A 23,663-nucleotide genomic window follows, 5' to 3' on the forward strand; every position below is an offset into this window, starting at 1 on the left:
AAAGTTTGACTGGGGAATAGAGGGAAGAGCGGAGACGGCAGCAGCGGCGGCGGCAGCAGCAGCAGCATCGCCCCGTCGGGAAACAGAAACACACACAACTGAACATCTGAGAAGAGAGAGAGGAGAGAGGAAGGACCGCAGCTCGCCGGGGAGTGTCCGACTCCGGCGAAAAGAACAAAGGCACAGATGACTGAGCGGATTTTCGCTTTCTAAATGGAAAACACAAGGAGGTTCATTTAAGTCAGTGTTCGCTAAACGGAGGGACTCCCCCCGGCCCCCCGGCGGCTGCAGCCTCCCCCCCCCTCTCAGCCATGCCGCTTGTATTCCGCACACTGTTGTTCGGCTTTGTAACGCTGCTGGTTGTGCTTTTGATAATTGATGATATTGCAGAAGTGGAGGAAGAAACTGCGTAAGTATCCCGCCGTGATTTATCCACGCAGTGTGTGTGTGAGAGAGAGAGAGGGAGAGAGAGAGAGATGATGATGCCCATTGTTTTCTTACCCAGCAGGTTATTTCCTTAAGGCTTTCTCAGAAGATTTGAGGTGCGATGTGTGATGTGAGGGGAGGGAAAAGGGGGCTGACTGAGTGGAATAAACGAGTTTATTTGAATTGAAATGAAGTTCGGAGTTTGGGATGCCGGAGTGTGCGAGGTTTGTTTTCTACATTTGTAACACTTGGGTGCAGCAGGAGCAGCTGTTCCTACAGCAGCCCGCCTGCCTGGGTCTCCAAGGATTAGGCTATTTGTCTTGCAGCAGGCTGCATGCGGGATAGGATACATTTATACTATAAGGGGGAGAGGGGAGAGAAAGAGAGAAGGGGGAAGCGTGTGTGTGTGTGTGTGTGTGTGTGTGTGTGTGTGTGTGTGTGTGTGTGTGTGTGTGTGTGTGTGTGTGTGTGTGTGTGTGTAAGAGAGACAAAAGGGGTGAAGGGGCAAAAGAATGACAACAAAAAGAGGGTCTCCTCTATATATTTTTCTTCTTTTTCATTTTCAGAGTTTGAAATGTTGCCGCAGGATTCCTCCAATTCACACACTCACGTTTGACCTGCAAGAAGATCCATTCTTAATTTAGCATGAAAAACATGCAGGCTCCAAAAAAGAAAAAAAAAAAAATCCAGCCAGACCTCAGCAGGGCTACATCCTCCTCTGCTTCGCTTCATAATCATCACATAGATGTAAAGATGTCCTGTTACCTGAATGGCAAAAAAAAAACAACCCAAAAAAACAAAAACTCACTTTTAAAGAAAAAAAATCTACCTCTCTATGCAGCTTTTGTCTTTTTGCATTTCTCCCCTTTGAGCAAGAACATTTTGTTTTGAAAGCAATTACCCGGCTGTGGCTCACATTGTAATGAGGTCACATTGGTTTGTGATTTGCCGTGGGAGAAGCACCAGAACCAATTCCACTCCTGCATAAAATTCAGGCTAATATGATTATAACAATATATTTAAAGGCCACCGGGATTGTAAAACGAATGAAAGGAGCCCCGGTAGCACTCCGGTGTTTCACTTCTTCACTCCTATATTTAAAGTCGCCTATTAGATGTGACCAAGGTCACGATTGCAAAATTGCCTGAAGCTTAACAATCTGAATGCATATACAGTATATTTACTGTAAATGCATTTTGCCTGATGCATTCAACACCCTTGTAAAGCGATCAGTCTTTTCCCCCTTGAAAAGAAAATCTTCCTTTCAGTATAATGGGGCCCCATTAAGGCCAAATTTCCCCTCATTACATCAGCAAATGGGTCCACAGTGGAGTTCTCTAAAAATGCCTTGATGTGTGCTTTTCACCTTTATTCTGTCTTGTAAGAGTGATGTACAGTATGCCTGCTGCTGGATACAGCTCAGTGTAAGAATCTACACTGCAGTAAGTGATTCATAATTCAATCTAAACCTTTTTTTTTCCCACTCAGAAATATTGGACATTCAAAGAAGATGAACTTGCACCGGCTCATCCCCAAACCACACAGGTCTGAAATCTTATCTACTCAGACACACACAAACACACATACACACACACAGCTGTAGAACACCAGTGGGTAGCTAAATGGTCTCTCTGGGTAATTTTTGCTTGCTATTGGTCACTGAATCCTTTACAGCTATGATGCCACAGTGAGTCAGGCAAAGTGAGCGTCTCATTAGTTTTTTTAAGGCGAGACACAGCCGCTATAAATACCCATCAAAGTATGTGTGTGTATGTGCGTTTGTGTGGTATCCATGTGACAATGCAAACATCTGCCATGTGAGCAAAGCTGGATTTAACTTTAAGGAAACTGCAGTATTTTGCAGAACATCACTCTACTGCATTTAAGTTATTGTTCATGTCAAGGAGGTCCTTTTTTGGAGCAGTGGCTGAATGAATCAGATACTTAAGCAGAAGTAATATTATCTGTACTTAGATATAGCCTGCCGCAAGTCCTTAAGAATCTGAAGCAGCATTTGTGCTCACCAGACACTTCATTAGGTACACCTTTTTAGCATTGGGTTGGACCACTCTCTTGCTTCAAGTGAGTTAATTCTTTGTAGCACAGATTCAGCAACATGCTGGAAACATTCCTCAGAGATTTTGGTCCATATTGACTTGATAACATCACACGTTAGCTGCAGACTTGTCAGCTGGACATCAATGGGTGATCGTGACTCAAGAGTTGGGAGGTCGTCTTGTATTCGGAAGGTCGCCGGTTCGAGCCCCGACTTGGACAGTCTTGGTCGTTGTGTCCTTGGGCAAGACACTTCACCTGTTGCCTACTGGTGGTGGCCAGTAGGCCAGTGTCCGGCAGCCTCGCCTCTGTCAGTGCGCCCCAGGGTGGCTGTGGCTACAATGTAGCTTGCCATCACCAGTGTGAATGTGTGCGTGAATGGGTGGATTACTGGATGTGTAAAGCGCTTTGGGGTCCTTAGGGACTAGTAAAGCGCTATACAAATACAGGCCATTTACCAATGTTACGAATCTCCTGTTCCTCCACATCCCAAAAGTGCTGTATTGGATTGGGATCGAGTGAGTGTGGGAGCTGTGTGTGTACAGTGAACTCACTGACATGTTCAAAAAAAACAGTTTGAAATGGTTTGTGATGTGTTGCGTTATCTTGCTGGAAGCAGTCATCAACAGATGGGTCAACTGTGGTTGTAAAGGGATTCACATGCTCACCACCAATACTCAGCCATTAGTATTGCTGGTTCTTATTAGTCCAGAGTATGCCAAGATATAATCCCCCACACCATTTCGCCACCACTGGCTGCCTGAACCATTGATACAAGGCAGGATCGATCCATGTTTGTGTTGTTCGTGCCAAATTCTGACCCTACCGTCCAAATGTCGAAGCAAATCAAGACTCATCACACCAGACAATGTTTTCCCAGTCTTCTGTTGAGTCCATGTGAACTGCAGCTTCAGTTTTCTGTTAATGGCTGAGAGGAGTCCCACAGGTGTGGTCTTCTGCTGCCATAGCACATCAATTTTAAGGTTCAACATGTTTAATATTTAGAGATGCTCGTGTTTGTACCTTGCTTTTAAAGGTGGTGATTTGATTTACTTTACCAACAACAGACTATTGTCCTTTGACCTTTGACATCAACAGTGCCTTTTCTCTTTTTTGGACCATTCTCTATAAACCCTAAAGGTGGTTGCATGGGAAAATCCTAGTATATCAGCAGGTTCTGAAATACTCAGATACCATCTGGCACCAACAACTATGCTTCTTTTAAAATAACTTAAATTACATTTTTTTCTCATTCTGATGGTCAGTTTGAACTTCAGCAGGGTGTCTTGTCTGGATGCCTAAATGGATACCATGTGACTGGCTGTTTAGATATTTGCATTAATGAGAAGTTGAACAGGTGTCCCTATCAAAATGGCCAGTGATCGAGCAGCCCCATCAGATGTCATGTTCCAGTTCAAATTTTCATCTTAAGTTGACCTATCTTACTTTTCCTCATTTTCTGGGCTTACTGATGGTAGATGCTCCTATTAAAAATGGCGAAATTTTCAAATAATGGAGCCAGCATGGGAATAACTAAAAATGCCATATGTGGAAAAATTCAGGCTTCAGTGTACTAAAAAAGTTCACTTTGATATGTTATTTCCTACTACTGGCTCTGTATTAGGTCACAAAGAGGGGATAGCCCTAATCGGCAATCTGCTGTTTAAACCTTCTGTTTGCAAGTGGCAACCAATCAGAAATAAGTTGGGATAAAGGAAGAGGAAATGAAACAAAATTTCACACATAGAAGATGAACCAAGGGACTGGAAAAGAGCAAAGCCGGTAATAAACAAAGTAATAAAGTATAAATCCGCATAGAGTCATTTGTTAAATCTAGTTTTCTTGTACTGTAACTCTACCTTGGTACACTCAGATTCACATATTTTTCTTGGTTACATTCTGTACAGCATGCAACCCTCTCTGTTTTTAGTCTGTTAGGAGAAGGAAAAGCTTGACATAACAGCCTTTAGATTTAGAAATGGATGGGGCAAATTCTAACAATACATGGAGGAGATAACAGGCATCATTTTTTTGAACTGTGTGTTGGTAACACGACTTTTTCTTGTCATTTAGAAAAGCTGAGGTACATGTAAACCCCACTGCTTTGACAACAGCAAGCGCAGAGACATATCGTCACCGTCCAATCTACAATAACACTGCCAAACACTTGTCAAACAGCTGGACTTTCAATAAGACCCTCTCCCACCTCATCAGGTATTTTTATCACCCTCCACAATTATCTCCACAAGGTTTTACACTTCGCTGTAGACGGGCGGTCATAATTGGCGCATATTTTCTCTTTTCACAGGAAAAACATTCTGAGATTCCTCGACCCGGAGAGAGACATCTCGATTCTGAAGGGCACGCTGAAACCGGGAGATATCATCCACTATGTTTTTGATCGCCACAGTACCACAAACATCTCAGAAAATCTCTACCGTCTCTTGCCAACCGTATCCCCCATGAAAAACCAGCATTACAGGCGCTGTGCCATCGTGGGCAACTCCGGGATCCTTCTGAACAGCAGCTGTGGGCCTGAGATTGACTCTCATGACTTTGTTATCAGGTAGCATGGGTGATTTAAGTCTTAGAAGCCTTTTGCTTGAAATAAATCAGAAAACACAGCAGTTAAAATGGACTATAATTGAAATAGATTGGTGCATTAAGTTTTAGGCTTGTCTTATCTCCTGCACTGAGTGTATAATTCATATTAGTATGATAATCGATAGCTGGTGGCCACACGGCTGGAAATATTTTAATTGCGCATTTGAAAAAGCTGTCAAAGCTTCTCTGATGGCTTAAATTTGGGAGCCAACTATCAAGCTGAGAGCTGTTAGATGCACGATTATACATGAAATTGACATTTTGAACAGCCTTTGCATCCAGCGGTAAGACGTTGTGCTTTTCAGAGAAACACCGGTGCTCTCCTGGGCCCTGCTCTCATTTAGCAGAGCGCGCTGTTTGCGAAGCCATCAGCCAGGTCTGTTTGTGTTTGGGTGCAAGCTCGCGAGTCCCTGAGTGGGTTATGTATCACCATTCATACCTGCCACTAGAGGTAAAGAAAAAAAAAGCCTGTCAAGGCTGTATTATATTTGGCAGATGGAAAAAAAAGAGAAAAGTGTTCTGGTTTAAATTATCTTTGGAGTTAGGCATGATCGAACAAAACCGCCCAACCTGCACCCTCTCAGAAATCAGTGTTGTTAGAATTAAAGCAGCACCTCACTGCGCTGGTTGATCGATAGCTCAAAGTCTTGCACACCTTTCACGAGTGGATTCTGTTGTATGCCTATCTGTCTTGTATCTTGTGCTGCCGTGTTACCCTGATGAGAAGAGGTCATGATTTCTAGACTCCCTCAGCATCATAATAATCCCAGGCGATGGCGGTAATGGTCGGCTGAAGTCACAGAACAGGAAATGTGTCATTTTGAGAAGCGGAGGAATTTGCTTCTGTGCTCACATATCCGATCGGCAGATAATGTTGCAGCTAAATATAGTTCCCTGCCCTTCGCTCGGTTCCCACAAAGTAGGTTGACAGCATTCGGGGTACATAGATTGCTTCAGCTCATCATGCACCAGCTGTTCTTTGCAGTGGGTACATTAGCTGCTGTGGACAGTGACAGCAACCATTAAGATGTAAAACACAACACCCAGAGCGGAGAACACCCACACAGATAAAAGATCCAGGGTTCATTTGCTCAAATTAATTAATTAATTAATTTAAAAAATATCAAATCTGTGGCAATTAAAGTTTTAATTCCAAAGCCTGCTGAAGTTTTAGCAAATCTGGCAAATGTGATTCACTTTATAATTATGGTTTAAAAAATAGATTATGAAAGAGATGGCATGGCGTTGGCGGCACCAGACCAGTCACAAAAAGGGAGCAATTAAGTAAACACGAGGCTTACAGAACAAAATAATTTTTGTTTAATCAAAAATTGCCTTATGAGGCTTTGATATATGTATTTATTGAGATTCTGGATTTCTACAAGACTGTGATTTCAAGAGGTTCTGTGTTTTTATTCTAATACCTGTACTGATTTTACTAAATCATGCGTCTGACATATTCCCTCCATACAACAATAATTAATAAAGACTAAATCTAAGACTGAAACTAAACGGAAACAAGCAAAGTCACAGTGGATACTAAGTGAAACAACTGAATTAAAATTTAAAAAGATAAGCAAAAGCTGGGACAGGCAGCTCTAGATAACCTATGGCTTTTATATAAAACTTGTCATTAATTTTTAGTTAAGAGTCATTGCACTGAATTTTGATTCTTTTTACACTGATGTTTCAGATGATGAAAGTTTGACTGAAAGTAAAGAAGTCCTGGTAATTTATCAGTGAAAATATGAACGAACCCCGCAGATCTGAAGTGCTCAGACTAAACAAACACTGTAATCAGTGTGTAGATAAGAGATAAAAACGTATTAACAACAAGGCCTCCTGATGTCTCCTCCCCGCCCCGCTGTACAGAATGGAGATGTTTCGCTGTGAGGATAATTGCCAGCTTTGTGTTTTTCTGACATTTACTTTCAGGCGGAGACTAACATCAATGAAGAAAATGCCACCCTGCTTTCCTGCTGAATTTCACCTTTACTTCTGCTCTGTTTCACTCTTCAGACTTTGGGTGGTGGGGGGGAAACAGATGGTTGATAAATTACGTGGAAAAAATAAACGAATAAACAAAAGTTTCTCGTCAAGGTTTCACGATGAGATGATAGAACAGCTTCCACGATTGCTGGCTTAATGTAACCCGTCAGTTATCCACCAGTGTTTCATTAATCAGAACCACATAGGGAGGTGAAAGTTACTTAAAAGTTGCCTTCATAGAGGATATCAGAGCTTTAACTGTAACATAAAGGTGGAAAATTTTGACTTTCTTTACTTTTGTATACTTGTAAAAGCCTTACACATCATTGGCAAACCATATATTTGATTCATTTGCGTAAATTCTAGGTGTTTAATAGAGCATTTCCCCATGTTAAAACTGAACGCTCTTTGCTTTAAGGTGTAACCTGGCACCGGTGGAGGAATACTTTCAGGACGTGGGATGGCGGACCAACTTGGTGACCATGAACCCGTCAGTAGTGCAGCGAGCCTTCCAGGACCTGGTCACCGACGAGTGGAAGGAGCGCTTCTTACGGCGTCTTCGAAGCCTCAGCGGCAGCGTGTTGTGGATCCCAGCCTTCATGGCCAAGGGGGGAGAGGAGCGCGTGGAGTGGGCACTGCGTCTCATCCTGCTGCACACCGTAGACATACGCACCGCCTTTCCATCGCTGCGCCTTCTCCATGCCGTCAGAGGGTAAGATGCTCAAGCACAGACTTATAAGAACACCTGTAAGCAGCATACTCAGAGGGGTTGACAAAGCCTAATCTGCAGCCCAGGTGGCTATTTTTAAGCACAGCTGATCACCGGGGGCAGTCGGTGAGATAAAGCTACTCTGCCTTTCTCCACTCAAGGGCCCACCTATCAAATTTACCTAAAAGAGAAACTGTTATGCTCATTTTTCAGCCCTATAGTTTTATTCTGGGTCTCTGACTGAGTAGCTTTGCATGACTCACAGTTCCAAAAATGACTTATTTTGGTTAAACGTCCCTCCCCACTGTGCAGCCTTTAGTTGATCTTCTATTTGTAACAAGCCATTTTAGCTCACTTCTGCCTCCATTTAAGCCAACTTACTGCTGAAACTGTCAGTGCTTTTGTCTTTGGGAAAGCCAAATTGAGTATTATTTTGGACAATAACTTCTTTCTAATAATTTGAGGAATCTCGGTTTGTCCGTCCATCTGTTCTCCAACTGTTCTTTCAATCCACTTCAAATTTTGCAGGGGTATTAGTGGGGTCCCTGGCTGAGTGCAGTGCCCAGTTTGACGTCATTTGAATGAATGGCTCACAAGATTTTGACTAAAAGAGTGACTGCTGTGCTGTGCCGTTATCGTTCTGTGCTTTACTTTTGCCTCTCACCCCTAAGTTTAGGATCACAGCTAACTGCCAAACACTAACCTGAACCTAATTCTAATTTTAACCCTAAGCTTAGTCTTAACCCTCAAAAAGGGCCTTGAAATTTGAAAGCATGACAGAAAAGTGCCAACTTTTAAAAAATGTAATTAAAAAAAATCTCACAAAGACAGCTGAACAAGTATGAACGACATTTCTTTGTTTACACTTTTATCTCATTGTATGTGTTTGCTTTCCACAGACGGTCTGTCTGTTCTGCACAGGGCTGTTTTAAACAGGCACAATCGCACTCATTTGTTCGGTTGCTGTCTCCTTTTATAGCTGTCCTCTTTTCAAGCCTGCAGCTTTAGGATTGCCTGCTTGTGACACATTTATGGGACACTTGTAAATTGTGGAAACTCGGAAAAAAAGAGAGGAAAAGAAATTGGTTTCTTTTTCCCAAAATGAGCACTGTGACAAAAAAATAAAGAAAATATAAAATAGGCCCACTTTATATATAAAATACCAATTTAACCCTGGATATAATGTGATGGGGTCAATTTGGGAAATGTGCTTTCTTTCACATAGGCAGATGTTGATTCAGCTCTAGTCTTGTCTGATGTCATGTCAGGTAAGAAGCATTTAGCTTGGTGTGAATATCTTGAGGAAAGGAAAGGAAAAGTATTAGCCTGGTCTCTTTGCCTCATGCTTTGTGTGTGTCTGTTCAAGTTGAATGTTTGCATATGCTGCTTAGTTCTGTCCAACAGTGCTGCACCCGCACAATGCTGAATGCTTGCTTTGAGGGGAGGGTGCATGAGAGGATTCAGTACAAGTCCACAAGGACACACACGGTGTTTAAGTCCATCTCCTTGTGCACATTTTCCACTAAAGCTGCCTGAGCACAGAGGGAAGTTAAAATTCTCCAGAAATTCAGTGCTGTGTCTGCCCACCATGCTTGGGAAAGGCTTTTCCATAGTGCTTAGCACGCATGGTAATCAACATGGTGCAGCAGACCAGTCTTTAAGCAGCTGCTGTACTTCACAGCAAAGATACCGTGGCTAAAGTGTGAGAGTCACCCAGCGTTTCGTAATCATTCACAGGAGCCCTGTGTGGTTTGATTAGATGGTCCTGCCCAGTTACAGCTGGGATAGGTTAACCTGCATCATCACTCCAAAATGAAACCAAAATATCATCCTCGTGGTGGAATCAAAAGAAAAGTCACGGGGTCAGAGGTGGTGCTGGACCAAAATATAATATGACATTTCCATTGAGTCACAGCGCTCCCACCATTTGACTCTATCTTGGTTAAAAAATTTGTTTTAAAAAGCAGGGAGCAGCGAGTCCTGCACCCGACACCGTGACATTACCAGGCAACCAGCAGAGATGCTGCATTAAAAAGCTGTGTGGACTGACCTCATGGTGTTCATAAAGTCAATCTTTTGACTTGATTCTCTGCAAGAAAGCAAATACACACATTTCACAATTCAGCGTCACGCTGAGGCTTCACTGATGAGGCGAAGTCAAAATCTCAGTGATCACATGTTCCCGTCAGCTCTTTAGCGTGATTTATACGAGCTTGTGAAAAGATCAGTTTGCTTTAATTATTTGCAAATGTTGTTGATTTGTTCCCTCTGCTGCTTTTTCCGGAGCTTCTGAATAGCTCAGATAATAGGAAAAGCTGCTACGCTGTGGTTTAATGTGTTGTGTTTAGTGCATTTGGTTAATCATGTTATAAATTCCATTTATTATCATTACTGTTATCTTTTTTTGTTTAATAGCTTGTCAGTGATTTTTTTTAAGAAGTCCTCTTTACACTGATGTCAAATGTCCTAAAGTGCATTTGAATCCCTCTCTGCTATTGTTTGTGTGTCCTCGCCTCTGTTATCATTAGCACACTCTGCCCTGGTTCTTTCCTGCCTCGTTAAAAGCCTAACAACCACCGCTGGTCGGTGACCAAATTATGCCATTTTCTATGCTCCAACTCACTCTCGGTATTGCAATGAGATACAACCAGCCATGATTTTTCTTGTTTACAGACCATAAGAAACAGTCTTTGCCCTAAATCGATAGTCGTGCCTGATAAATGCTCCCCTGACCTTTCCTCGGAAAAGCTGAACTTTAAATCGTGGTAGTTTGCAGTAGACAATAAATCTTATGTGCTCATATTCACCGCAACCAAACTCAAATCTCACCTCGGATGATGCCACTGATAATTAAACCCTGTTCTCCTGCCCACTGTTTGTCCTGCACGGCTCATGAGCTGATTAGAGTGGGAGGTTACTGCTGCTGCATCTCAACACGAGCTTCCACATTAACTATAGAGGGTGTTAGAAGAGAGGCTGTTGTGGCCTCAAGGCTGGGCAAATGGGCCAGTGACTGGAAAGGAAAATGAAGCTGATGCATGCGAACGTGTGACCATCTGTCCCCGAAGCTGCTCCCAAGGGGAGCGTGTGGCACGTCACTGTCACAGGAGCTGCTAGTCACCTCAGGTAAAGAAAATGGTCGTGCAGAGCAGCTGTAGCGTCTGCAGCTTTTGTTAAAAAGGCTCACGCAGTGAAAAGAACATACAGTCTGTGCTGCTCAGCAACACTCTGCAAAAAAATAAAACATAAAAAAATCGTCCACCTAAATATTTTGATTTAATGTCAAATTCAGCAGCCAGGAGTTACTGCAGTTCTGCAACTGCAGTGAAAAAATCCAACTCTCGACAGATAGAAGTAATTTTCTTTCCCCTGTAGATGCTACCAGCCTTGCAAATGTGCTTAACAATAGAACTGCAATAATTGTAAACCACTGTCACAAAATTAAAAATCCCATTTCCTACAGCTTCAACCAATCACCAGTGGAAAACTCAAAGGTAAAAAACAAGAGAGAGGGGGAAGAAAGCAGCCAGTCATCACGTTTGAAAAACTGTTAATCTTTAAGAACTGAAATTGTTAAACCAGCTGACCTACAGAAGACTTTAGGAATATGTGAGACAGTTGTGAGGCCACAACTGGTGTTTACATCAGAAAGGTGTTGGTCAAACTCTCTATTTTTGCTTGTGTCACGCAGGATTCAACTCCTCCTCTTACTGAAGGAGAAAAGTGGTTCTTCCCAGTGAATGCAGAGCTCACTGTGTACCCAGAAAAGAGTTATGGACACCTTAATCGCTCATCCTTTTGTTCTGGTTCTGTCCGAGTGTCTCGTTTTGTCCCTGAATGTCTTATCTTACAGCTCTGTCTCTGTCTGCATCTGCAGGTACTGGCTGACGAACAACGTCCACATCAAACGTCCGACCACCGGCCTCCTCATGTACACAATGGCCACTCGCTTCTGCGAGGAGATCCACCTTTACGGCTTTTGGCCCTTTTCGCTCGACCCGCAAGGCAAACCGGTTAAATACCACTACTACGACACCCTCAAATATGAGTACACCTCCAGCTCGAGTCCTCACACCATGCCTTTGGAGTTCAGGACCCTGAGCACATTGCACAGACAGGGGGCGCTACGGCTCCACACTGGGGTTTGTGGCATCCAGCAGAGACCACAGAAAGATCTCCAGAGCAAATAGCAGAAGGTTCTGCGGCAAGCAGACTTGAATACGAGCAGTTTTTCTCGTTGCTAGCACTTTTATGAGACTTGAATTAACTTATTTTCAACAGCTGGAATGAACAATTTTTCTATTTCAAGCTCAAAGAGTGACCAACTCCACCCTCAGGCCTGAGGTCTCTCCACAAGCACATCTTTTTTTTTTTTTTTTGCGTGTCTGTATGTGTGTTGATTAAATAAATTAATAAATATAATTTCATTTTTATATACTAAATTAAAAGTAGCTGACATCCCACAAGTGTTAAAAGTTAATAAGGCTGGCTCTGAAATTCATATTCCAACTTTGTGATGATAAGACTCAATTTAGGGGTGTTTTGTGAGCTGTTAAATTACTGGTTCGCTTGTTGAGCCACAAGATGGAAGCACTTAATAATCAGGAAGAATGACGATAGAGGAAAAAAGGGGACCAACATTTCTTTTTAAAACACTTTGAAGTGGAATCTCTTAAACGCTTTCTATGACATAACCTTACTTTAATGTTAGAAGGTTAATAACAAGCAAAAACTCAAACCTCCAATAAACCAGAGCCACCGTCTATAAAAGTCAGGTTACCTTGAGAACCAAATCAAGAAAGGAAGGCGTGAGCATAATGGAGGAGTGTACCAGCTGTTCACATACGAATGTTTACTTAGACTTTGCCAACGGTAAACCCACTTTGTAAACTTTCCTCAAAGAGCACCAGCCCTGTTTCCTCACTGGAGGGCGAGACGGTAGCTGGATGTTTGTAGTAAGAAGAGGTTTACTTTTTGAGATGAATGTATTTGTTGGCTTCCTTACAAACCTGGGAACAAGCAAGCTCCATAATGTGCTTTTAAATTAACATTAAGTCGCAATCAGCAGCTATTTCAGTGAAATATCACTGAGAGGACCCCGAGCTGGACATCTGTATGCCTTTATTCATGTGGAGCAAGGGTTCTCAAGGTTTTTATGACAAATGTAGGGAGAGGTCTGCACACATCACAAACACTGGAAATGTGTGTGACGTGTCTGTTATTTGTGTTTTTAATTGACTTTTTGCGACATTTAATATGTTCAGTGTTGCATTTCTTGACACCAGCTATATATGTCAGTGGTAGAAAGGTTTAGTCTGCTATAATGGCTGTAACACAGATATGTGCTGCTACACTCACTGGCCACTTTGTTAGGCACAGCTGTTCAACTGGTTGTTAACGCAAATATCTCGTCGGCCAATCATGAGGCAGCAGTGCATTTGGGAATGTTGGCAAATGTGGTCAAGATGACCTGCTTAGGTTTGAACTGAGCATCAGAATAGGGAAGAAAGGTGATTTATGTGTCAGACAGGCTGGTCTGAGTATTTCAGAATCTGCTGATCTGCTCGGATTTTCCCACACAACCATCTGTAGGGTTTACAGAGAATGGCCTGATAAAGAGAGGAGCTCACTGGATCGTGAGCAGCAGTTCTTTGGGTGGAAATGCCTTGTTGATGTCAGAGGTCAGAGGAGCATGGCTAGACTGCTTTAAGCTGACTCAAATTATTGTTACAACCCAGATATGCAGAAGAGCTTCTCTGAACACACAACACGTTGCACCTTGAAGCAGACGGGGCACAGCGACAGGAGACCACAACGGGTGGTCGTGGAATGTTTCCAGCACATATCCCATAAAGCATTAAGGCAGCTCTGAGGGCAAAAAAGATCTACAGCACCTTACTAGCAAGGTAACCTAACGAAGTGGCCAGTGAGTGTAAAGGATAGTTTGATGTGTGGATTAGTTAAATATAAACTAGTGCATTTCTTTCTTTGTTGCCCTGAAAGACCTCGTAACATGTTACCAAGAGCTGCTACAGGCTCACAGGTCACACTTTAAGAAATATGGAGGTAGAGTGATGTGTTCATTTTTCTTGTAGAGCATGTTTGGAATTAGTATTAAACCAATATAATAGTTTGATACATAGTATTGTGCCTATAATAAATAAATTCCACCAGTCCCTAAGTGGACCATCCCCATGCCCAGACACTATAAAAGGTTTTATTTGACTGTGAGTTCTTTAACCTAGTTATCAATTTAAAATAAAAACAGAGTATGCAAAAAACGTCTCGTCGTAGGCCTGCAGTCAGGATACAAACTCCTTTTTATGTACATTTTAAGGCCAGTAGTAGACTGGCTTTTCAAACTGGAACATCTTAACACAAGATTAAATTATATTTTTGTACTTCGAGGATCCACCTCATCAAAAGGGGTTTTGTTTTGGGCTTTTTTTTTTTTTGGAGTTATCTCAATGTTGAGATTTTGGCCAAAAAGCTCTGGGTATTTTTCCGTAACAATATGCCTCTGTTATAGAAAATTAAAGGAAGCATTTGAAATATTCCAAGAGCTCCATAGCTAAACAAATAGCCTCTCATGCGCTCTCAGCCATGTGATTTGTCCACAAAAAGTGTTGTTTTGACAGGATGCGCCTGTTGACTTGCATGTCGGCCTTATTACACCGCCAATTAAGTTAAGAATAGACATGAAAGTTGTACTAGAGACGTCAGCAGTCTGAAGCAATGAAAGGTTTATTTGTGTGAGCTTGTCTGACTTTGGCAAAAATAGAAACGGTTTGTGACCAACGCTATTAAGTTAATTAACCCAGAATGTGGAGTTTGCCACAGATGAGAAAAACTTTCTCACACATGTTCCCTGCTCTGAAGATTGTACAGTTTTTATCTTGCTCCCCCCCCCACATACCCTGTTAACATCTGTTTAATGTGCAAATTACAGCAAACTAATACTCGCTTTTGCATGTTTGTCTTGTGTTAATGGATACAGTTTGAGCATATTCCAGTCTTTTTGTTTGTTTTTATGATCCTCAGTGTGACTCACTGATGCTTAACGTGTGCATTTATGACAACGTGAATGTACTTTTCTGTGGCAAAAAAATACACAAAATTTTTCCTTGACACTTCAAAGGAAGCGGGTTTATTTCAGTGGTTTTTCAAATAAATGGAAACTGAGGAAACAGACAGGGCTACACGCACATCTGTGTCAGAAACCAAGCAGGGGCTTGTTTACTATAAACTTTTAAAACAGTTCCACTTGTAATTTTTTTTTTCTTTTTTGTTTTTGGGTAAAATGCGGAATCATGGAAATTAGTTTCACCGCTACAGCTTTAATTTCTCTTTACAAGCGACCATCTGCAGCAGATGATTCGGTGAAGTTTTTCCATGATTTCACACAACTCCAGACAAGAAAAAGAAAAAAAAAAAAAACTTTGCAAAAGGTTGGCATCTTTGTCTGAGCAGGCACAAACACATTGATCTGCAGCTTTCTGCACAAACAGTTAAAGACACGGGACAGAAGAGAAAAAGTGGAAAACAGTAAATAACAGCAGCCAGCTTGAGGAATATTACAGAACATCATATTTCAAAAAAATACAGTATGTTTACAAGTTTGATTCACATATGATTCAATGAATGATTCTGTCAAGACAATAAACACATCCAGTATTACCCAAAATGTCAAACACTTTATTTCAGACAGGCGTGGGGAGAGAAAGAAAATCTTTTTCCCAGAAAGAAAACGATAAATTGATTGTGCAAGTTTGGTCACGGCAGTCTTTTTATTTTCTTATTAAACCGAGGATGGAGGTCACTTGGAAACAGCTGCACCTGCAGGCCACAGTGCACTATCAGATAACAGTTTGGATTAAAAGAGAAGGTCACAGATGGCAACCGCGCAACCGTGTGCTGCAGAAAAGCTCATCTGTTTCTGTTCTGCCTCGCTCCTCAAACAATGTAATTATCGTTATTGGGCAGACGGAGACGTGAGAGTCTTGTGATCTCTTCTGCTTTTCCTTTCATTCACTTTGAATAAAACTTTAGATAGATAATCGTAATTTTTTTAATATGAGTTTTTAATATAGTTGTTTAGTATTTATAAAAAGTAACAATCACTTTTCCCCAAATGTCAAAAGTGGCCTTTAATACAATCATAGCCCAGGAAAATTTCTTTTATGAGAAGACGTCAGTTAGCCATTAGTGGATATTACAGTGAGGGACTTTAATTTGTTAGCTCGTATAAAGAATATCAAATTTGGGGATATTTTTAAAGCGAGTAACTGGACTTTGACCCTCAAAAGTCAAACTTTAACTTGGCCTTGAAAATAAGATACTGGGCGCATGTTAATCACTGTGGCGGCATGACTGCAGTCTCCACACGCGGCGCCGATCCTGCTCAGCGGTTCCTTTTTTTAAGGATTAAGCATGTTTCAGCACACTTGATAACAGCAGATTCACATTCATAGCAAACTGGTATATACTCCATAAATATCACACAAACAGTCTTTGCGCTTCGAGTCAAATCTGATAACCTTAAAGGTCAACGTCAGCTGTGATAGCAGCGAAACAGGAATGTCTGAAAGAACACAAGGTAAAAAAAAAAAAAAAAAAAAAAAAAAAAATTATATATATATATATATATATATATATATATATATATATATATATATATATATATATATATATATATATATATATATATATATATATATATATATATATATATATATATATATATATATATATGTATATATATATATATGTATATATATATATATATATATATCGTACGCTCATTCCTGACCGGAAAGCCTTTAACAGTATATACGCACAACAAAGTGGTTAGTACATATAGGTAATATTTGGTTTTGGTTAAAAAAATATCAATTAAATTTTACAGTTGAAGAAAGTACTCTTGGTAAATGAATATTTTACACATTAGGCGATGATCTGTAGTGACCACCATGTATTTATTTAGTTATTTAAAGTGTGATTAACCCTGGATTACAGACATGGCTTCAAAGCAGACATTCGCTGATTATAAACTCATATATATCTTTTATCTTTTATATATATATATAAAAAAGAAAACATCACTTCTGAGTGATAAAGTGATTTGGAAACGACTCAACTCCAGACCGAGGATTCCTGAAAGACTTTTGGAGCCTCCTTATCTCTAACATTAGAAATAACCTGGGAGATTATTTGGCTCACGTGATAAAAGCTTTAGCAAAGCAGCGAACAGTGATGTCAAAACACTATTTAACCACAGATACAAGCCATGCACAGACAGCATTAAGTTGCTGATATGGTAAGACTTGGAAACGCGCACACACACATACACACACCCAAAAAAAAAAAAAAAAAAAAAAAGTACAGGAAATCACTTGTACTTGTCCCGGGCCAAGTGGGAGTCATCAGCTCAAACATGCTGACGTCCACGCCGGTATTCACCTGCAAAGCAGAAAATTAGAGTTACTTAACGAGCACACAGTGAGGAGGAAGTGTGTTTGCCTGCCAAGAGTCCTGTCTGACTTGGAAGTCAGGAATGTCAACTAAACAAGGCGTCCCTTTGAGGAAGTGACTGTGTGAACAATGGAAAGCACGGAAGGGTGAGACCTAAAGTCAACAGTGCATTAGAATTAAAGTAGTCTTTCCTTAAAGTAGTGTGTTTCTTTAGGATGACCAAAGCTGGTCAAACACACAGTTTTTAATCAAGCTTTGTACTTAAAAAAAAATAATTTCCGGGACGGCTGGTAAATTTGCCGTTGTGCAAAATTTCACAGTCAAAACCAAAGTGCAATCTGCTTTGCATAAGCAAATCAGGGTTTCAGCATTTTATGGCTGTAATAGTAAAGATTAAGGCGCCTGAGGAAAACATATCAGTGTTTTAAAATCTACATTAACCTTATGTTTGCTGTGTAAGAGCAAAACCTGTACAAAGAAACTTATGATCTGTCTTCAAGGCCATCATTTTAGTACTCATGGCACTTTGCTTCTCATGGTCAGCATCTCATCCACATCTACATTTTCTCTTCTCTGATACATGTAGAACGTTCTCAGTGTCATGAGGCTCTCATTTTTCTTTCTTATCTTGCTTATGTGACCAGTAGAAATTGAAGGAAAGGGGTTTTTCCTCTGGTTCTGTTTGGAATATGATGAATGTAACATAATGAACTTGTCATTGCTTAAGTGATCCAAAAGAAATAAAAACAAAACAAACCAACCTGTATTTGACATCGAAAAGGGTTGAGTCATCCTCATCATCGTTTTCTTCATTGAGAGGCGCCATCTCGACACGCTCTGCAGGTGTAGTGATAATATCATACTTCCGAGTCTTCCTGATTCTTCTGCCAGATCTGCGAGAAAAGACAACCGACACACATGAGGTGAGCAAGAGAATTACAACTTTGCCTTTTGGATCGCAAAGCCTACAACCTGAAGTTGTAATCTTCCTTTAGTTCTGCCATATGGAGTGTGTTAAAGTGCTCAGACTGGCCCAAAAAGTTGGGCAACTATTATTTCAAAATGGTGATAATCAGTTGCTTAAGTAAGCGCCAACCTCCCAAATAAGAAGTTCCAGTTTATTCAATCTTACACTGTTTTTATTTACATCAACTTCTTAAATGCTAGGGACTAAAGAAAAACTCACTGATTAATTAGAAATATGATCAACAGTCTGACTGCAAAGGAAAATAGCAACTAGCAGAATTAGATCTGACCTGGATGAGCCCGAAAATAAACTGTGCAATCAGAGAAATGTAAACAGAGTAACAATGTAGCCTACTTCACTAGATTCAAGGCTTACAGGCACATAAAACGACTACATAAGGCAGTATGACGTTAAACTTATCAGTGCCTAGAAATCCCCGTAAGATGAAAATCAGCAGGCCCAGACCCTTCTCCATCACATCACACGGGGACAAAACAACCACACGCAAATGTATGAACAACACTAATCGGCGATATGCCGATCCTGCTCTCATAATGTCTGCATGACTTTTACTCTTACAGTTTCACAACCGTTGCAATGATTGATTTGTTTTTTCCTGCCTACCTGACCACTTTGATGACCAGGCACGTGATGAGAGCAGCTGTTAACACGCAGATGAAAATAACAATGTTTTTCAGGGTCGGAAGATACGTCATTAGAGATGAAATCCGGGATCCCACGGCAGCATCCGTGGCATTGTTAGTCAGTGAATCTTGACTGATGACGGATGATGATGATGATGTTGAATTTAAGTGCGTCGCAGATGAAGGAGTGAGCAGTAGTTCGCCGCTGACCCCCCAAAGAGCCGCGGCAATAAAGGTTAAGGCCAGGTTATGTGCCACCATTGTCCTGAAATAATAAAAACGCAAGCGGGATACTGCCCGTAGTTTCTCCCGAAATAGATGAGAGGCGACAGCAGCTGTCACATTATAGAGAATCCGCTTATCGGTGTCAGATTTGGTTGTTTACACAATAAAGCCAGAGGGAGAGGTGCACAGACATTTCTCTACACGTCCAAGCTGTCCTCAAAGCTGCGCTTCCCCCGTCGTAACTTGCATTTGATCCCAAAACGTGTTCCTCTCGAGGGGAGCTACAGCGATCCCTTCCTGACTGTACGAGGACTTCGCGCAGAGATAGGGATTATCCGCCTCCGGAAGAGCTCTGCAGGCTGACCCGCTGTTCCCGGTGCTGAAGAAGAGCATTATGTGGGCTTGTGCTGCGTTCAAGCTAATCGTGTAATTTCAACAACTTCGTGGGATTGGGGGAAAATTATGCTGGCAACTTTAGTTTGACCTGTTAGTAGCTTACCTTAATAAAAAATAAATAAATAAAAGTTTTATATGAGCAATATAGCCATAAATATGCTGCTTTCAAAGACAAGCGTATAATCCTGTAGAAATGCTGAAGCTCATAAAATGCAAGAGACATATCACAGAAATGTGCAGGTCCAATTTCATGTATTTCCTTTCAACAGGGCTCATATTTTGAGTAAGTTATTAGAAGTGTGTGGATGTCTGGATGAGACTTTCCTTAGCTGACAGAAACAACGCCTGGTGTGGTTTTATGTTGCTGTGGCCCATCTACTTCACAGTTCAAGATACTGGGTACTAATATGGTTTCAGTGTTAATAGATAACAGCTTTTAAATGTATTTAATTTTTAGAAAATGGTCATTTTTAGTCATCAGCCTTTAAAGAGCCATTGAAGGAAATTAAAAAACAGTTTATTCTGTCCAGTCCAAAGCTACTTTTCTTGGTATTTTACAGTGTTTTCATTTATTTATATGTGATTTTAGAACAACATATGAATTTCTGTTCATGTGTACACGTTTATGGCTCCATGAAATGTGGTTTTCATTGTTACCAGACCACCTGCACACAAACAGTTAAATACGGTGGGTTAAACATTTATGTCCAAGTTTAAGCAAAAACATATACCATAATTTCTTCACAGTGAAATTGTCCTGATAGCTGTAATCAAAATTCAACATTATGTAAGTAGTATAAAAATTAATCTAAGAATAAATGCAATCTCAACTTGTCTGCGGGTATGTAGTCAACATAAAGTCCTGGACAATTTTACTTTATCATTACTTTATCTGACACGGTTCATAGGTTGAAGAGTATCCTGACGTCTTCAAGCACATCTAAAGGTCGATTGGTAGTTCCCAAATTTCCGACTGTATTGAAGGCAGCCCTTTCCCTTCTAACGGTGGGCCGTAGCATACGCAATTTTACAATTTTACAAGGGCAGCAGACACCGGGGTCACGACCGCAAATTCCTGGGAATCTTGACCAGAAAATACGTAGAAGTCAGTGGGTCAGTGATAACCACTGACAACCACATCAGTAAGGATTAAAAAACTAAATCAGTGTCTTTGGGTCTGTCTTAAAATAGATGCAAATAATGATTAAAAAAATTACGTCTTTAATCAGAATTATTGTAAGAAAAACAAAAAAACGAAGAAGCAATATTTACAAGATATTTTTACAAGGGTTGCCTGTAACTGAGAGTAGAGGGAGGAACTTAAAACTACAGTAGATGTAGACATCAGACCACAGACAAACCTGTGGGGACTCCCTGTGTATGAAAACAAAGACAAAAGCTAGTCTGATTGTGTGTGTGTGTGTGTGTGTGTGTGTGTGTGTGTGTGTGTGTGTGTGTGTGTGTGTGTGTGTGTGTGTGTGTGTGAGAGAGAGAGAGAGAGAGAGAGAGAGTGTGTGTGTGTGTGGTGTGTTTAATTATTTCTGTATTTTTCTACATTTCCCTTACTAGAACACTTTAATCTGAACAAGGTCCACCAGATGGCAGCACCAAATAATAATCGAGCAAGCATTTTTCTCCTCAGATGAGGTTTCAACATGCAGCATACACTGTTTAGCGAAAACCTCGAGAATCAGAGGCATTTTTAAGCAAACAATCCATTTAGTGGTTGACTCTTTTTTCATATTTGAAGAGGTATTTTATGATGTAAGATCTAACACGGATTTGTACGCAAATTACAATAATGTCAGAGGAGTTTAAGTGAAGCACAAATACCAGACAGACACACAAAACAACCATTATAAACTGTCCAAAGGCTGGATGTATATTATGTAAAATCATTTTTGCTCAGATGTATTTGCTTATTGTGGTTTTCCCCATGTGGGGCAAGAGTTTGTTTCAAAAGGGAGGATGCAAATTTTTAGCTGACAAGGATATTGTGACATCCTGAGAACAGGGCTTGAACTTTGCACAGAAAAACAGCTCAGGTTATGACTGAGGCGATCATGTCATGCATTTCCTTAAACTAGATTGAAACACATCTATACTCTATGGGATCTATATTACCTGTGCTATGAAATATGCCCATTATAATCCACGGTGTTTATTTTGAATCTTATTTCTCTTTACCTTCAAAGATGGTTTAAGCATTAATTTCCTTGTTTGACTGTCACATTTTGTGTGTATTCACATCTTTCGAAGTGAAAGATCAAACATAAGAACCTGTTCTTATGTCAACTTAAAGCGTATTTGCACTATAGATAGCAGCCTCTGTGTAAATACACACCATTGTTGGGTCAGTCGTTGCTAGAACCGACAACATCCACACCTTTCTACAACAGTGCTGCATTTACAGGTTTCAATTCTGAAAAAATGTGTTTTAAGATAAATGTTAACACTTTACACTTTACTTTTTTCATCTCTAAAGCTACCATTATAAGTGTAGTTTCTCCAAAACTACAATTTTTTAAAGAATTGTTAAGAAAGGATCAAGAAAAGAAGTTGAAAGTCATACACATAAAAAAAAACACCACAAATAACAGTATAAAAAAGGTAGGTTGGACACTATATATATCATTTATCCATACATTTACTCACATATATAAGTGGTAGTCCTTCATGTGCTAACACATGTGTTTAAAGTATTCTAATCACACTATTTTCCATAGAAATGCGATTCTAGTGATTAATTTTTAATTTCCTACCATTTTCCTACCAAACTACACACAAATACATCCACCATTATCTTTGTTTTACGGGTCATTTTGTCAATAAAATGTACTACATGTATCATACTTTTCCATATTTAAATTAAGGGGAGTGAGTTTTCCACTTGTTTACTGGCTCTATAGTTTAGAGTTGTTCATACATTTGCCCAGTAAGTGAAAGAGCCTCAGTATGGCCCCAGGAGGAGACACAAATCTCTTGTGAATTTGTGTGTAGAGGTTTTAAAAACCACTTCTACACGCTATTTTCTTACCAAAATGCATTTATTAATTTCATTAAAGCTGGACTATATAAATAAATATAAAATCTTAGCTCCTAAGTCCTTACATGACCGTAACTACACCACATTAAATACATTACAAAAAGCAACATTATAATAAACACATTTAAGAACCAAATAGGAGTGGCACTTGTACAATTGGGGCACAGCTTCCCCCTGTCAGTCTCTCAGAGCACAATATTTAGATTTCAGCATTCAGGAAGGACCATCCATCCAACCAGTCATTTAAAATAAGGCCATGATCACTTCACTTGAGGCGTCTGAATTTGTAATACCTCAGCGGGGCACTCCTGTTGCTAGGCTGATGATCTTTTTATAGAAATTTTCCACTGGAAAGAGCATGCGCTGCTGTGTGGAGCATCTCATTGGCCCACGATGGGGGTGGAGTGCATGCATACCAGAGTCTTCAACAAATAGTGTCCAACAAAGGCTGCATTCACTGAACAAGCCAAGCTTGCCATGTTTGGCTGTTCTCATTAGATTTCTCAATGCATCCATTACATTATTCTTTGAGTTTGAGTGTTCCTTTCTATTTCTTTTTGTTTGTTTGCAGTTAAGGTTAATGATGGGCTGAAATCAGTTGATTTTTGCCAGGTTGTCACAAGCAGTGTGGACCTCTGTTATCTATTTCACATCTGTGCTTATATCCAGCTACATCCTCATGTATGTCTTAACCCTGAAGTAGATTTGATCTTTCCAGTCCATTCAATTCATCTTTTTTTTTTTTTTTGAAATTATGCAGTTAAATATTAGAATTTTCTGTTCAAAACTAACAAATAAAAAGTTCATTTCATAGCACATCTAGCATGGCATCATCTTAGGCTAAGAAAGACTGTTTGAAGGCCTCAATGAAGCTGAGTTCACATGGTAGCAAAAAAAATGTATTATAACTTAATAAAGTGTTATTAAGGTCCCCGGCAAGCCTTTAAGGCCATAAAAAGGAAGGGGGTCAAAGAAGGCCAGCATTATGGTAAAAAAAAAAAAAAACAACCAAAAAACAACCCCAACAACAACACACTATTTCACATTTAATTTGTGAGAAAAGAAAAGAGGGTAGCCTGAAAGCACACACTAGATTCAAATGTTGGTATACCCTCAATAAGCTAACTGTAG

The 23,663-nt window shown here is 40.3% G+C and overlaps 2 protein-coding genes across 2 annotated transcripts; one reads left to right on the forward strand and one right to left on the reverse strand.

Moving 5' to 3' along the window:
* On the forward strand, positions 1-16,383 carry st8sia2 (ST8 alpha-N-acetyl-neuraminide alpha-2,8-sialyltransferase 2). The gene is made up of 6 exons (XM_063479707.1): positions 1-409; positions 1,915-1,971; positions 4,555-4,695; positions 4,790-5,047; positions 7,493-7,786; positions 11,661-16,383. The coding sequence occupies exons 1-6, from the start codon at positions 312-314 to the stop codon at positions 11,971-11,973; spliced, it is 1,161 nt and encodes a 386-aa protein (XP_063335777.1). The 5' UTR covers positions 1-311; the 3' UTR covers positions 11,974-16,383.
* A 197-nt stretch (positions 16,384-16,580) lies between these two features.
* Positions 16,581-19,460, reverse strand: fam174b (family with sequence similarity 174 member B). Its single transcript, XM_063481135.1, has 3 exons — positions 18,846-19,460; positions 18,016-18,147; positions 16,581-17,242 (listed from the first exon to the last, which is right to left on the reverse strand). Exons 1-3 carry the CDS (start codon positions 19,124-19,126, stop codon positions 17,239-17,241), a joined length of 417 nt encoding a protein of 138 aa, XP_063337205.1. The 5' UTR covers positions 19,127-19,460; the 3' UTR covers positions 16,581-17,238.
* Between the last annotated feature and the right edge of the window lie 4,203 nt (positions 19,461-23,663).

The sequence above is a fragment of the Pelmatolapia mariae genome, linkage group LG7 (genome assembly GCF_036321145.2).
Source record: "Pelmatolapia mariae isolate MD_Pm_ZW linkage group LG7, Pm_UMD_F_2, whole genome shotgun sequence".
In the NCBI taxonomy this organism is placed as follows: Eukaryota; Metazoa; Chordata; class Actinopteri; order Cichliformes; family Cichlidae; genus Pelmatolapia; species Pelmatolapia mariae.

Bases quoted from the DNA above. Each gene is read 5' to 3' on its own strand.
- st8sia2 (XM_063479707.1), top strand. From the start codon at position 312: ATGCCGCTTGTATTCCGCACACTGTTGTTCGGCTTTGTAACGCTGCTG. The intron at 4,696-4,789 runs GTATTTTTATCA...CTCTTTTCACAG, and splicing joins ACCCTCTCCCACCTCATCAG to GAAAAACATTCTGAGATTCC. The intron at 7,787-11,660 runs GTAAGATGCTCA...CTGCATCTGCAG, and splicing joins CTTCTCCATGCCGTCAGAGG to GTACTGGCTGACGAACAACG.
- fam174b (XM_063481135.1), bottom strand. From the start codon at position 19,126: ATGGTGGCACATAACCTGGCCTTAACCTTTATTGCCGCGGCTCTTTGG. The intron at 18,148-18,845 runs GTAGGCAGGAAA...CTTTTCTCGCAG, and splicing joins CTGGTCATCAAAGTGGTCAG to ATCTGGCAGAAGAATCAGGA.